Here is an 11,668-nt window from a genome sequence, read left to right on the forward strand (position 1 = left end):
CTAAAGGTCACACTGCTAGACAGTAGTGTGTTGGGGAGAGCAAAAACTACGTGGAAATTCACTTACTGGTCTAATAGAGCAAACTGAGATGAAGGTGAACAGCCATATAGTTGGGCAATGCTAGGTCTTTGACAGTGTGACACTGGAGATTAGTGCATAAAAGAATACAGCTTAGAGACAATTTAATTGCATAATAGGTAGACAGGAACATATTAATATCCATTTTGACTTTTGAGAATATCAAAAGACAAAGCAGCCTTTGAACAGAAGTGAAGAATTTGGTAAGGCAATTGTTAAAAGACTGTTTAGAAAAAACTTTACTTTCTGTTTTTCTGTTGATAAAATCTCTTTTTTGTTTTATATCTGTAGGTTCATTTTTTACTGGCCAGAGTTGCAGAAATAACGAGGAGGTGACACTTATACGTAAAGCTGATCTAGAGAACCACAACAAAGATGGAGGATTTTGGACAGTGATTGATGGCAAAGTGTATGATATAAAGGACTTCCAAACCCAGTCTTTAACTGGCAGTAGCATACTTGGTGAGAATCAGTATCTGAATTAAAGACACAGATTACTTCTGTTTCATAACTGGATGGCATAAACAAGTTTTTAGATATCATACTGACTACCTCATGCTTTCTTTAGCTCAGTTTGCAGGTGAGGACCCAGTTGTTGCTTTGGAAGCTGCTTTGCAATTTGAGGACACACGGGAGTCAATGCATGCTTTCTGTGTTGGCCAGTATATGGAGGTAAAAATGTTGTATGTTAATAAATACACGCTTTCTAAAGTAAAGTGTTGCTTTGCTTTCAGAATTCCTGTTGGAGCTCAGTTCTAGCTTTGAACTCCTATTTCTTTTAATTAGCCTGACCAGGAAGTGATTACAACACCAGATCTCAGTACTTTGTCATCACCTCTAATAGACACAGAAAGGAATTTGGGTCTTCTCCTTGGACTGCACGCTTCCTACTTGGCAATGAGCACACCACTTTCTCCTCTGGAAATTGAATGTGCCAGTAAGCAGAACTTAATTTTGAGTTTAAATAAGTGATAAATACTTGTCAAAGCATGCAAGAAAAAGACACACGCCAAATAAATTAACTAGCGTCTCTTTAGTCTTGCTGTCTTCTGAAGTTCTTTATTCTCAACATTAATTACCACACTCATCAAGGTCCAATAATTTAGCAAGATTTAAATGGGGATTAGATAATTTTGAACGGTTAAATACATAGAATTTTGTAACATGCAAAGTAGAATATTGGAAGAGAAAGGCGACTCTGTATAGCACAGTTATCTCACTAATTTGTGTTCAAATAAGAGTGCCTGAAGCATCTGGTGTTGGATTCTATCTTGTTGGGTATCTTAGTTTGGTGAATAGAGGGTATAATTCAATATTAATCACAGAAAAATAGTTAAGGCCCTATTATCTCTAAACAGGTGATGGGTGCTTTTTTACTTAATTGTTTCTTAGTTGCAGAACCTTTTTTTTCTGTGAATAAGTTTCAGCAAATGGAAGAGCTGCTAAACCTTGTTCGAGGCTGTGTATGCATTTTGAGGGAATTGTTGGATCTTTATAGCTTAATCTTTCATCAGAACACACATTTCTGTTTTATTTCTTTTAGAATGGTTGAAGTCATCTATCTTTTCTGGAGGCTTGCAAACTAGTCAGATTCATTACAGTTACAATGAGGAAAAAGATGAAGACCATTGCAGTTCACCTGGTAACACTACCCCAAATAAATCAAAACTATATACACATCGATTAACTTTGAGTGACCATTCACAACCTTTTCTCCAAGCTATTGCAGATAATAATATTCAGGATCACACTGTGAAGGTAAGCCCTCAGTTGTGTTCAGAAAAAATGTTGCTGTAGGGGGACAGTGGTGGCCTGAAACAGTTTGTTGGTGAAAATTCTCCAAAAGTTAGAGCAAAACAATTGAAAAAGTGATATCAGAATTACTTTTTGTGAAAGGAGTGTTTAAGTACTACTAATGGATAAAATTTGTTCATTTCACTTTATCATAACACAACATTTTTTTCTTTCAAATTACTGAGTGGGAGAATGAAAAAACCTAAGAGTATTCTTACCAAAAAAATTAGTAATGCGTTACTTCCCATGTCAAGTTTTAGTAGTATTGACAGACCCTGCTCACCTTCAGTTCATCTACGATGGAGTTTTCTTTGTCAAAGTGCAAATGTATTTTGTGTGTCAGGTGCATGTATGCCTTTGTCTTAAAGTCCCTTTGTGCCTTGGGGTTCAGGTTTCACCTAGTTGGAATCATGGATGTTATGAAAACCCCTAAGACTTACATTGATCACTGTCTTCTGTAATACCTTCAGATTTTCTAATACTTTGAGTTCAGCTCCTTTATCAAAAAAACCCCCAGATGAGTCCTTGGGAGGATAGGACAGCAATAATGATGAGTCAGGAAAAGACAATTAAAAATTGTGTTAGGTGACCTGGCTATCTCAGGAAGAGATAAAAGCAATAGCAGCTTTGTTCATTCAGCCATGTTGCTCTTCATACAAGAACAATGATACAGGATATTCTTTGTAGTATTGGGTTGTAATTGCTGTGTATTAAATAGTGCGTACAGCGTGTTGTATCTCAGTTCTGAATGTTAGTTCAGATTGTGGAGGTTATTCAGTGTTAAATGCTGGCTGCAGTATTTTGGGTCCTTTTGTTGTATTTAAAAACAAAGTTAAATAGAGGCTGTTGTGTGTTTTTGTAGGATTTCTTGTGTCAAATAGAGAGATACTGTAAACAGTGTCACTTAACAACACCAATCACATTCCCTCCTGAGCATCCTGTGGAAGAAGTAGGACGTTTGTTATTATGTTGTCTTCTGAAGCATGAAGATTTGGGTAGGTAGGCTTGTGGTATAGCTGTCCCAGAATACATTTTTGACCAGTTTAAACTCTGCTATGGATGATTTTGGAAATGCATATTCAGAGATTGTCTTTTCCCATTAAGGTCATGTAGCACTGTCTCTTGTTCATCCTGGTACCCTTGGAGTTGACCAGGTAAAGCACAAAACCTTACCAAAATCTGTAGTGGACGTGTGTCGTGTTGTCTACCAAGCAAAATGCTCACTGATTAAGGTAGGCCTCTTACCTCCTGAAGTTTAGACTATTTTTCATTTGAAGTGTTTTATTAAAAAGTTATATATTGTTCATTTTATTGTATATTAAATAGTAACCTAACTTTTCAATGCCTTTTTTAGACCCATCAAGAACAAGGACGTTCTTACAAGGAAGTTTGTGCTCCTGTCATTGAGCGTTTGAGATTCTTGTTCAATGAACTACGTCCTGCAGTTTGCAATGATCTCTCTATAATGTCTAAATTTAAACTTCTGAGTTCCTTGCCCCGATGGCGGAGGGTAGCTCAGAAAATAATTAGAGAAAAAAGGAAAAAAAGAGGTAAGGCAGCATTAATGTTGGTTTTTCTTTGAAACAGTGAAGATCAATCTCATTCCAAGGTTTAATGCTTTATATTTGAGACTCTTGTTAGCTAAAGCATCATGGCCATTTGGTTTCTGCGGCATTTTCATGAAGTTTTCTAAATCAATGGTTACATGTCAGTTCCTACAGCAAGAACAGTCAGACAAGAGTGTCAAGTTTAGGCGAGGCATGCTTCTTGTGTTCCAGCATATTAAGAATGGTCCATCAATATCAGTCCCTCTGAATTTGTTTTAGTAAAGTTTAACTAGAAGTGGCGTCTTATTAAAAGTCATGTTTTATTAAAGCAGTGTAGTCAAAGAACTGTTTAACTGGAAATAAATGAATGTGGTATACAAACACCAGAGTGCTTTTGAAGTTGGCCTTTAAAGATAAAAGCATATTGCAGATATTACCAGAGTTAATTTGATAATAGTTGAACACAGAGTTCACCAGGAGTATATTTACAGTTCATTACAGGCAGATCTTGAGCATTCTCTGTGCTTAGCTATCATGCAAACCTAAAAATGTGACACTGTAAATGTTACTAGATTACATGAAAGAATAATTTTTTTATTTCAGTGCCAAAAAAATCTGAATCTGCTGATGTGGAGGAATCCAAAATTGGAAACGAAGAGAGTGATTTGGAAGAATCCTGTGTGGTACCTCACAGTCCTGTACCTATAGATAAAAGGCCCATACCAATCAAATCACCCAAGGTAGGATATCAGATTTAATCAACCTTGTGAATAAAAATAACAAAAGGAGAAAATACGAGCTAAAGCATGATTGCTACAGCTTGACATTTAATATTCTGATAATGGAGTTTGGGATATATAATTAAGTATGGGGCATTGTTTTAGTGAAACCTGTAATAATTCTTAAAAATAAGCCTGCGTACTGCATATTTAGAATACGTAAAGAAACTTCTAATTTTTAGATTATTGATAATCTCAAAGTGTTCAGATAAAGCTTCATTTAAAAATAAAAGGTTGTGATGGGTTGCTTCCTCTTTTTTTGAATATTAATGCATTTGAAATTTTATGTAGCAATTGTATACAAGATAATGAGTTACAAATAATGCTAAGATCTTTCCTGGCTTTGAAGATGTTTCCTTCCTCATCCCCCTCAAATATTTTAAATTTGGACACGGTTTTACATGAAAACTTATATTTTCAGTAATTTCAAATTAAATAGTTTAAAATATTTTAACGTGCTACCTTCCTGTTTTGCAGGATAAGTGGCAGCCACTTCTGAGTACAGTTACAGGTGTCCACAAATATAAATGGCTGAAGCAAAATGTCCAAGGCTTGTATCCACAGTCTGCCCTCCTTAACACCATTGTTGAATTTGCACTTAAAGAAGAGCCAGTGGATGTAGAAAAAATGAGAAAATGTTTATTAAAACAGGTAAAATGGATGAAAATGGGCTTGCATGTATTAGCTGTTTATGTAAGTGTGACAATTTTTTTTTTCCTCTTTTGCAGTTGGAAAGAGCAGAAGTTCGTCTGGAGGGAATAGATACTATTCTGAAATTGGCAGCAAAAAATTTTTTGCTCCCATCTGTGCAGTATGCTATGTTCTGTGGATGGCAGAGGCTAATTCCAGAAGGAGCCAATATAGGGTAAAACTTTTTGTTGCTTTTGCTTTCACAATTCTTCTGTAAGAAAAAAAACACTTACTTTTGTTGTTTTTCTGTGAAGGGAACCTCTTACTGACTGCTTGAAGGATGTTGATCTGATCCCACCGTTTAACAGAATGCTGCTAGAAGTAACTTTTGGAAAGTTGTATGCGTGGGCTATTCAGAACGTCCGGAACATCTTGCTAGATGCTAATGCAAAATTTAAAGAACTAGGTGAATCTCATTTTGTCACTGTTGGCTGGGGACAAAGCTATTTTAAATACATGTTGGTGCATTTTTTTAAAAGTTCCCAATTATTGGGACCTTAACATCAGTTCCCTTGGTTTGTGCTGAAAACTACTTTGACTTTCTGTCTGTCAACGTGTCATTACAACCCACCCCCTGCCCTGACCCCCTCTTAACTCACTTTTCAGTGTTTAAGAGAGTGCTCCCAAATGTCAACTGACTCTGTTATTTATATTACTTTTGAATTAGGTGTGCAGCCTGTTCCTCTACAAACAATTACTAATGAGAATCCAGCAGGACCAAGTCTTGGAACTATTCCACAAGCACGTTTTCTGCTGGTCATGCTTAACATGTTGACGCTGCAGCACGGTGCTAATACCTTGAGCCTCCTCCTTAATTCTGGCATGCTAGCATTGACACAAACAACACTGCGACTGATAGGTATGAGATCTAATTGTTTCTTGTTTGGAAGAAAGCACATGTTTTATGAATCTCCTGTATTTTTAACTTGTTGGTGTACCCAAGCTACAGAATGACTTTGCTGCTTAAAGGTAGTACTTAGTGCTATTTATCTTTACCCCTGATACAAACCCCACATCTGTAAGCATGATTGAGAAGGAAGTTAGTTTGATTATAGTCTTTATTCAGTCATGATTTTTCTCCTAAGTTTTTGCTTTGGCATCCTTTGCTAGAATTTAGGAGTGATAGTGTAGTTTTGGTGGAAACATTACAAATAATTGAAAATTTCAAATGAAAACATTAAAAACTGCCTACTCCCTACTCATTCAGTTTCATTTGTTCTACCTATTAAAACCGTTCCCAGTCTGCATATTTAAGCTGGAAGCTTCCTTTGTTCTAAGAAGTTCTGTGGTGTTTTTTGCTATGATTCAAGTTGTCCTGCTTTTTCTTTCTTGTTTTTCTTAGATAATAGCAGATATTTGTTCTTGTAATTGGTACTTAACTGTAGTGCTCAAGAGAAGTTTTTTAAAAAAAATTCTGTTAGCAGAACCGTTCAGCCCCTGGACTCGTCATTGCCTCTATTATTTATCACTTGCTTCTGATCAAAATTAAGTATTTAAAGTCCTCTGAGTTCAAAACCATTATATCCTAGTTTCCTAAAAACTCATCTGACTGTATCACCTGTTAAGTCATCTTTCCTGTTTGTTACTGCTTTTATATTGCAAACCTAATGTTTAAGTGTGACAAAGGTATGTATACAAACTTGTAGCTGGCTTCAATTTTTTTTGTTTTTTTCCTCTTTAGGTCCTAGTTCTGACAACACTGAAGAAGATATGATTGCCTCTTCTCATGGCGCTTCTGCCACAGTCCTGGAAGAGTCAAGAAAGGAAACTACACCCGTTCAGCTCCCTGTTTCTGGACCAGAGCTGGCAGCCATGATGAAAATTGGTACCAGAGTGGTGAGAGGGGTAGACTGGAAATGGGGTGATCAGGTACAACTTCTTTCATACAGGTTTGGGTGTGTTAAAATCTAAAGTCTCTGTTCAGTGGTCTGTCTGTGAATTTTATGTTCAAGTTTTAAAGGTCATTATACATTTCAAAGACTTGGAGAATTAACATAAAATAATTATTTATTTAACTTTATTTTTGGAGATGAAAATTCTTTTTTAGTGAGACTGTTCTGATTCGTGATTTAACAGGAAATTGGATCAGTTGTTTACTACAGTGTTATACACTTCCAACTAGGTGTGTATGGCACTTATGTAGGTCATAGTAAACTAGATCTAAACATGAGTGTTGCTGCACTTTACTGGGGCGATTTTGTTTTGAAGGTTGTGAAATGCTTTCCAACTTTATGCTGGATTTTGAAACATTGAATGTTTACTACCTGACCATTAGGTTAGCAGCAAAAAAGAGCAAGTGCTTTATTATTTTACAAACTTTGGATGTGAATTAGTGGTGTTGGTGTAATTTGAGCCTCTCTCTTCTGCCAGGATGGACCCGCCCCAGGTTTGGGTCGTGTGATTGGAGAATTGGGAGAAGATGGCTGGATTAGAGTGCAGTGGGACACTGGAAGTACAAATTCTTACAGGATGGGGAAAGAGGGAAAATATGATCTCAAACTAGCTGAGCCACCACCAGCAACACAGCCCACAACAGAGGATTCAGACACTGAGGATGATTCTGGTAAAAAAACAATTTTTTTTTATAGAAGTGGAGGCAGGGTTTTAGTTGAATTCCAAAATTGATAATATGAGAAAGCTTCTTTCATAGGAGAAAATGCTTCATCAAAGAAGGTTAATTTAATAGGTGTACATTTCTGACCAGAATCTTTCTTAAGATAGCTTTACTGTGAGAAAGAAGGATAGAAAGGATGGTATCACATTTGTTGCGTATTCATGGGGCCAAAGAAAACGGTATTATCCAACTGAAGCAGTTTCAGTTACAGTTACCAGGAGGTATGCATTTTAACATATGTTAATGCCATTCTAAAGTGCATTTTTTAAATGGCCTAATTATACATCTAGTCACACTGCTTTCCTATTCTTGGCATTCCATTTAGAATTTCTTTTAAGTCATATACTGCTAGAATAACTTGAAAATATCTGCACAAACTATCTGGTTTATATTTTCCTCTTGCAGTTGGAAATAGGGAATCTTATTTATGACAATCTTAGAGAAAATATTTACAACAAATTTCTCACATCGTGTTTGTTTCGGTGCTCTGTGTGAAATAGATTAACTTGATATTAATGCATTTCTTTGCTTTTTATGTCTCCCTTCAGAAGGAGAACAAGTTGAAAGGAATCTCCACCCTACTTCCATGATGCTGACAAGTACTGTGAACCTGTTGCAGACACTGTGTCTCTCTGCTGGTGTCCATGCTGAAGTCATGCAAAGTGATGCTACTAGGACTTTGTGTGGTCTACTCCGGATGCTTGTGGAGAGTGGAACAATAGATAAATCAGGTATATTATATAGAAACAGTTTGACTCAGCTGTGTGCTTCTGTTTTGTGCTTTGTTGTCTTGTAACTTTGTAAATCTTTTCTTACTAGTTTTTAATCCTTTAAGGCCAAAGGCTAAAAAATTTTCAGAACTTTAAAAATCTTAATTGTTAGCAAAGGCAACATTAAATGATCTTGAGCATTCTTAGAACATAAACAGTAAAAGCAGGAGAAAAACATGAGATGTGGAGCATCAGGATGTGTGTGGTTGGCTTAGAAAATGACTTTCTTAGCAGTCTTTTTCTGTTTGGGGATAATAATATGACTGTGTATGTCATATTCATTTCCATAGCTGCTTTGTAATTTCAGAAGTAATGTTGTTAACTGCTTTGAAATGAGGAAACAGTATAAGGATGAAAATTGTTTTAAAGGCATGCTTAATAAAATTATTTACAGGCTCTAAAACGGAAGTTAATAGTTCATGTAAAGGCAGTGGAGTAGCTTGGTGTTATGATTTGTCCAAAAAAGCCCCATGTAGTATATAGAGAATTATGTAGCTGGCGGAAAAGTCAACTGTTATATGTATATATCTTTTTGTTTTTAGCTTCCTTGCCAAATAAATTAGTTTATAAAGAACAGCATAGGAGTTGGTGCACGTTGGGATTCATTCGAAGTATAGCACTCATGCCTCAGATGTGCAGCACTCTTAGTACATCTCAGTGGATAACTTTGCTAATGAAAATTGTTGAGGGGCATGAATCTTTCACTGCTGCTTCACTACAGAGACAGGTAATGTGTGTATTTCCAAATTACTTTGATAGGCAATAAATTTAGTAGACTTTAGTTGTCTTTAAAAAAAAAAAAAGTGTATTTTAAAAACCAGATGAGAAACATGCTTAAATCAGTTTTTAATTAACTGGAAAAAAGATAACATGTCTTCTTATTTTTAGGATTCATTGTTTTAAACATACATCTGTAAGTCTTTGAGCCTTCAGGGTACTACAGACTCCATTGAAAGCATGAAAGCTTGTATAGATGAGAGGCCAAAACAGTGTTCCAAAAACGTATTCCAGAAACTCCCATATAACATTTCCTAGAAGTTGAATAAAGAATAGCAAAAAGATGGTTAGGAAAAATGTGCAATTTCATTTTAAATTTATCAAATTGTATATTATCTGCTCTCTCTCCTTCCATAGCAAACTGTTACTTACTGTTTTAATTACAGTCTGTCTTAATAAGCTGCATCTTTGCATCTTACTTTGGTATTGTATTTCCCCTTTTCTCTTTTCTTCTTTTTTTTTTTTTTTTCTTTTTTTTTCTTTTTCCTTTCCTTAGCATCTTGTAGTGCCTTTTTCATGAGATTGAAAAGCAATCTTACTATGGAATAACTTTTCCAAGCTTTAAGGCTCAGGGATCAAAAGGTTTTCTTAATCTTTTCCTTGATAAGGCATCAGCATTTTTTAAGTAAGGTCTGTGCATTTTTGTGTGATTTTTGCAGCAAATTTTTGCCAGTATTTTTAATATGATGTCATCATCCAGGACTTAGTGAATTAGATCATCTGTGCTGTTCAGGGAATATTCCAGAGAAACGAGCACTCCTTCTGTACCAGCGTCTAACTTATTATTAAGAAAAAGACAAGATCTTGAAGTTTTAGAAAGACGTATTATTGACAAAGGTTTACAAGAAGAGAGATCTCTTCACTGTTATTGGTCACTTGTATTGGTCTTCTGGGTAGAAGATGAGGAAGCTCAAAACCTGAGATACTCCTGTTCAAAATGTGCAACCTCATCTGCCCGTTGATACTGCAGCGCTACACCTTCCTGTGTTCCTCATCAGTCCTGCACTGAGTGTCTAGGTTTAGAGATGCCAGCCTGTTCCTTCTATACTGTGGCGGAGGCCCTAGTTTCACAGTAACTACTTTTGGGTGTCACTGGTTGCTTTTTGCCTTCTTGTATCATTCAGCTTTATATCTCATGATTTTTAATTATCATCCCTTTATTGCAGAACACTTGGAAACTTTCATTCTGAAATATATCTTAGTACCAAGTTCTGAGCCTGGAATCTGAACAAACCTTCCCGTTCTGTATTTCTATTTTTCGTTTGTGTGTTAGTCATTTACATTGTTTCTCAGTGTGTGTTTGTCCCATGTCCTGAGTATTGAAGAGGCTGGATTCACTAATATAACGTGCCAGTAAAATTGTTACTGACTTTGAACTGGCACAACTTCTTTTACAATATTCCTTAGCAAACTGAACAGAAGATCAGTAGCTCTGTAATTTCCACAGCTGGAAAGAAATGAGCATTATAGAAAAAACTACAAAGGAAAGCTAACGTTTAAAATGTCTTTCTTCTGTACTTAATATGTTTGAAAATTTCTTTACTATTTGGTGACTTAGGATGGAATAACACTAATTTTGTTCTCTTCTTAGATCCTTGCTGTACATCTATTGAAAGCAGTACTTCCATCCTGGGATAAAAATGAAAGGTCAAGAGACATGAAATTTCTTGTGGAAAAACTGTTTGGATTTTTAGGCAGCCTGCTTAGTACTTGTTCTTCAGATATCCCACTACTCAGAGGTAGAGGAATTTTCCCTTAGTGGCTTATTTTTATGTATAGAAGATGTGTGCATTAAATTACTAACTGTTGTGCAATTACCATGTCTCTCCAGAATCTACTCTGAGAAGGAGAAAGGCCAGGCCCCAAGCATCTCTAACTGCCACTCACAGTAGTACTTTAGCAGAAGAGATAGTGGCACTGCTGAGGACGCTCCATTCGCTCAGCCAGTGGAATGGACTCATAAACAAGTACATCAACTCTCAGCTAACCTCCATCACCCACATCTTTGCAGGAAAACAGTCAGAAGGGGTAGTTTCCACGTTTTAAAATAAGCTCATTTTTATAGCAATATTTATTTTGAAATTATAAATATTAAATGTTTATAAAAATATTAAGTTTAATTTTGAAACCATTTTTCTATTTATATCTATATATATTTATTTCTGTGTTGTAATTTTTAAATTGAAGTATGTGTGATTAACTTTGTATTTTAAAGCAGATAGAAGTATATGTTTTCTCCCTACAGTTAATTTTATTGTTCTTTGTTAGGCTCTGTTGGATGACTACTTTCCTGACACTGAGAATCCAGAGGTGGGAGGCCTAATGGCAGTGTTAGCGGTGATTGGTGGCATAGACAGTCGCTTGAGACTGGGTGGACAAGTAGTTCATGATGAATTTGGAGAAGGCACAGTGACACGCATCACCCCAAAAGGGAAAATCACTGTACAGTTTTATGACATGCGAACATGTAGAGTGTGCCCTCTGAATCAACTGAAACCCGTAAGTTCACTTTATGGAGGCTTTAATACAGGGAAAGGCATGGTTAAAGATTCTGATATGCTGCAAAGTAAATATTTGTTCTTCATTGGGTAAATACATGAACGTTTAACACATACAATG

The 11,668-nt window shown here is 36.0% G+C and overlaps 1 protein-coding gene across 7 annotated transcripts in view; it reads left to right on the forward strand.

Annotated features, from left to right (window-relative positions):
* The window catches only part of HERC2 (HECT and RLD domain containing E3 ubiquitin protein ligase 2), a 113,672-nt gene that overhangs the window by 48,318 nt on the left and 53,686 nt on the right, over positions 1-11,668 (forward strand). For all 7 annotated transcript variants that reach the window (XR_012627569.1, XM_074858981.1, XM_074858984.1 and 4 more), the window contains 19 exons: positions 370-540; positions 647-750; positions 865-1,015; positions 1,622-1,836; positions 2,735-2,867; positions 2,977-3,104; positions 3,227-3,422; positions 4,023-4,159; positions 4,676-4,849; positions 4,927-5,063; positions 5,143-5,294; positions 5,556-5,747; positions 6,570-6,757; positions 7,259-7,451; positions 8,051-8,233; positions 8,815-8,999; positions 10,641-10,788; positions 10,881-11,077; positions 11,318-11,548. Coding sequence is in view for 6 of the 7 variants with exons in the window: in XM_074858981.1 (XP_074715082.1) it covers positions 370-540; positions 647-750; positions 865-1,015; positions 1,622-1,836; positions 2,735-2,867; positions 2,977-3,104; positions 3,227-3,422; positions 4,023-4,159; positions 4,676-4,849; positions 4,927-5,063; positions 5,143-5,294; positions 5,556-5,747; positions 6,570-6,757; positions 7,259-7,451; positions 8,051-8,233; positions 8,815-8,999; positions 10,641-10,788; positions 10,881-11,077; positions 11,318-11,548 (3,215 nt within the window). In the remaining variant the exon portion in view is untranslated. The remainder of the gene's footprint in view (positions 1-369; positions 541-646; positions 751-864; positions 1,016-1,621; positions 1,837-2,734; positions 2,868-2,976; positions 3,105-3,226; positions 3,423-4,022; positions 4,160-4,675; positions 4,850-4,926; positions 5,064-5,142; positions 5,295-5,555; positions 5,748-6,569; positions 6,758-7,258; positions 7,452-8,050; positions 8,234-8,814; positions 9,000-10,640; positions 10,789-10,880; positions 11,078-11,317; positions 11,549-11,668) is intronic.

This window comes from Strix uralensis, chromosome 2 (assembly GCF_047716275.1).
Source record: "Strix uralensis isolate ZFMK-TIS-50842 chromosome 2, bStrUra1, whole genome shotgun sequence".
In the NCBI taxonomy this organism is placed as follows: Eukaryota; Metazoa; Chordata; class Aves; order Strigiformes; family Strigidae; genus Strix; species Strix uralensis.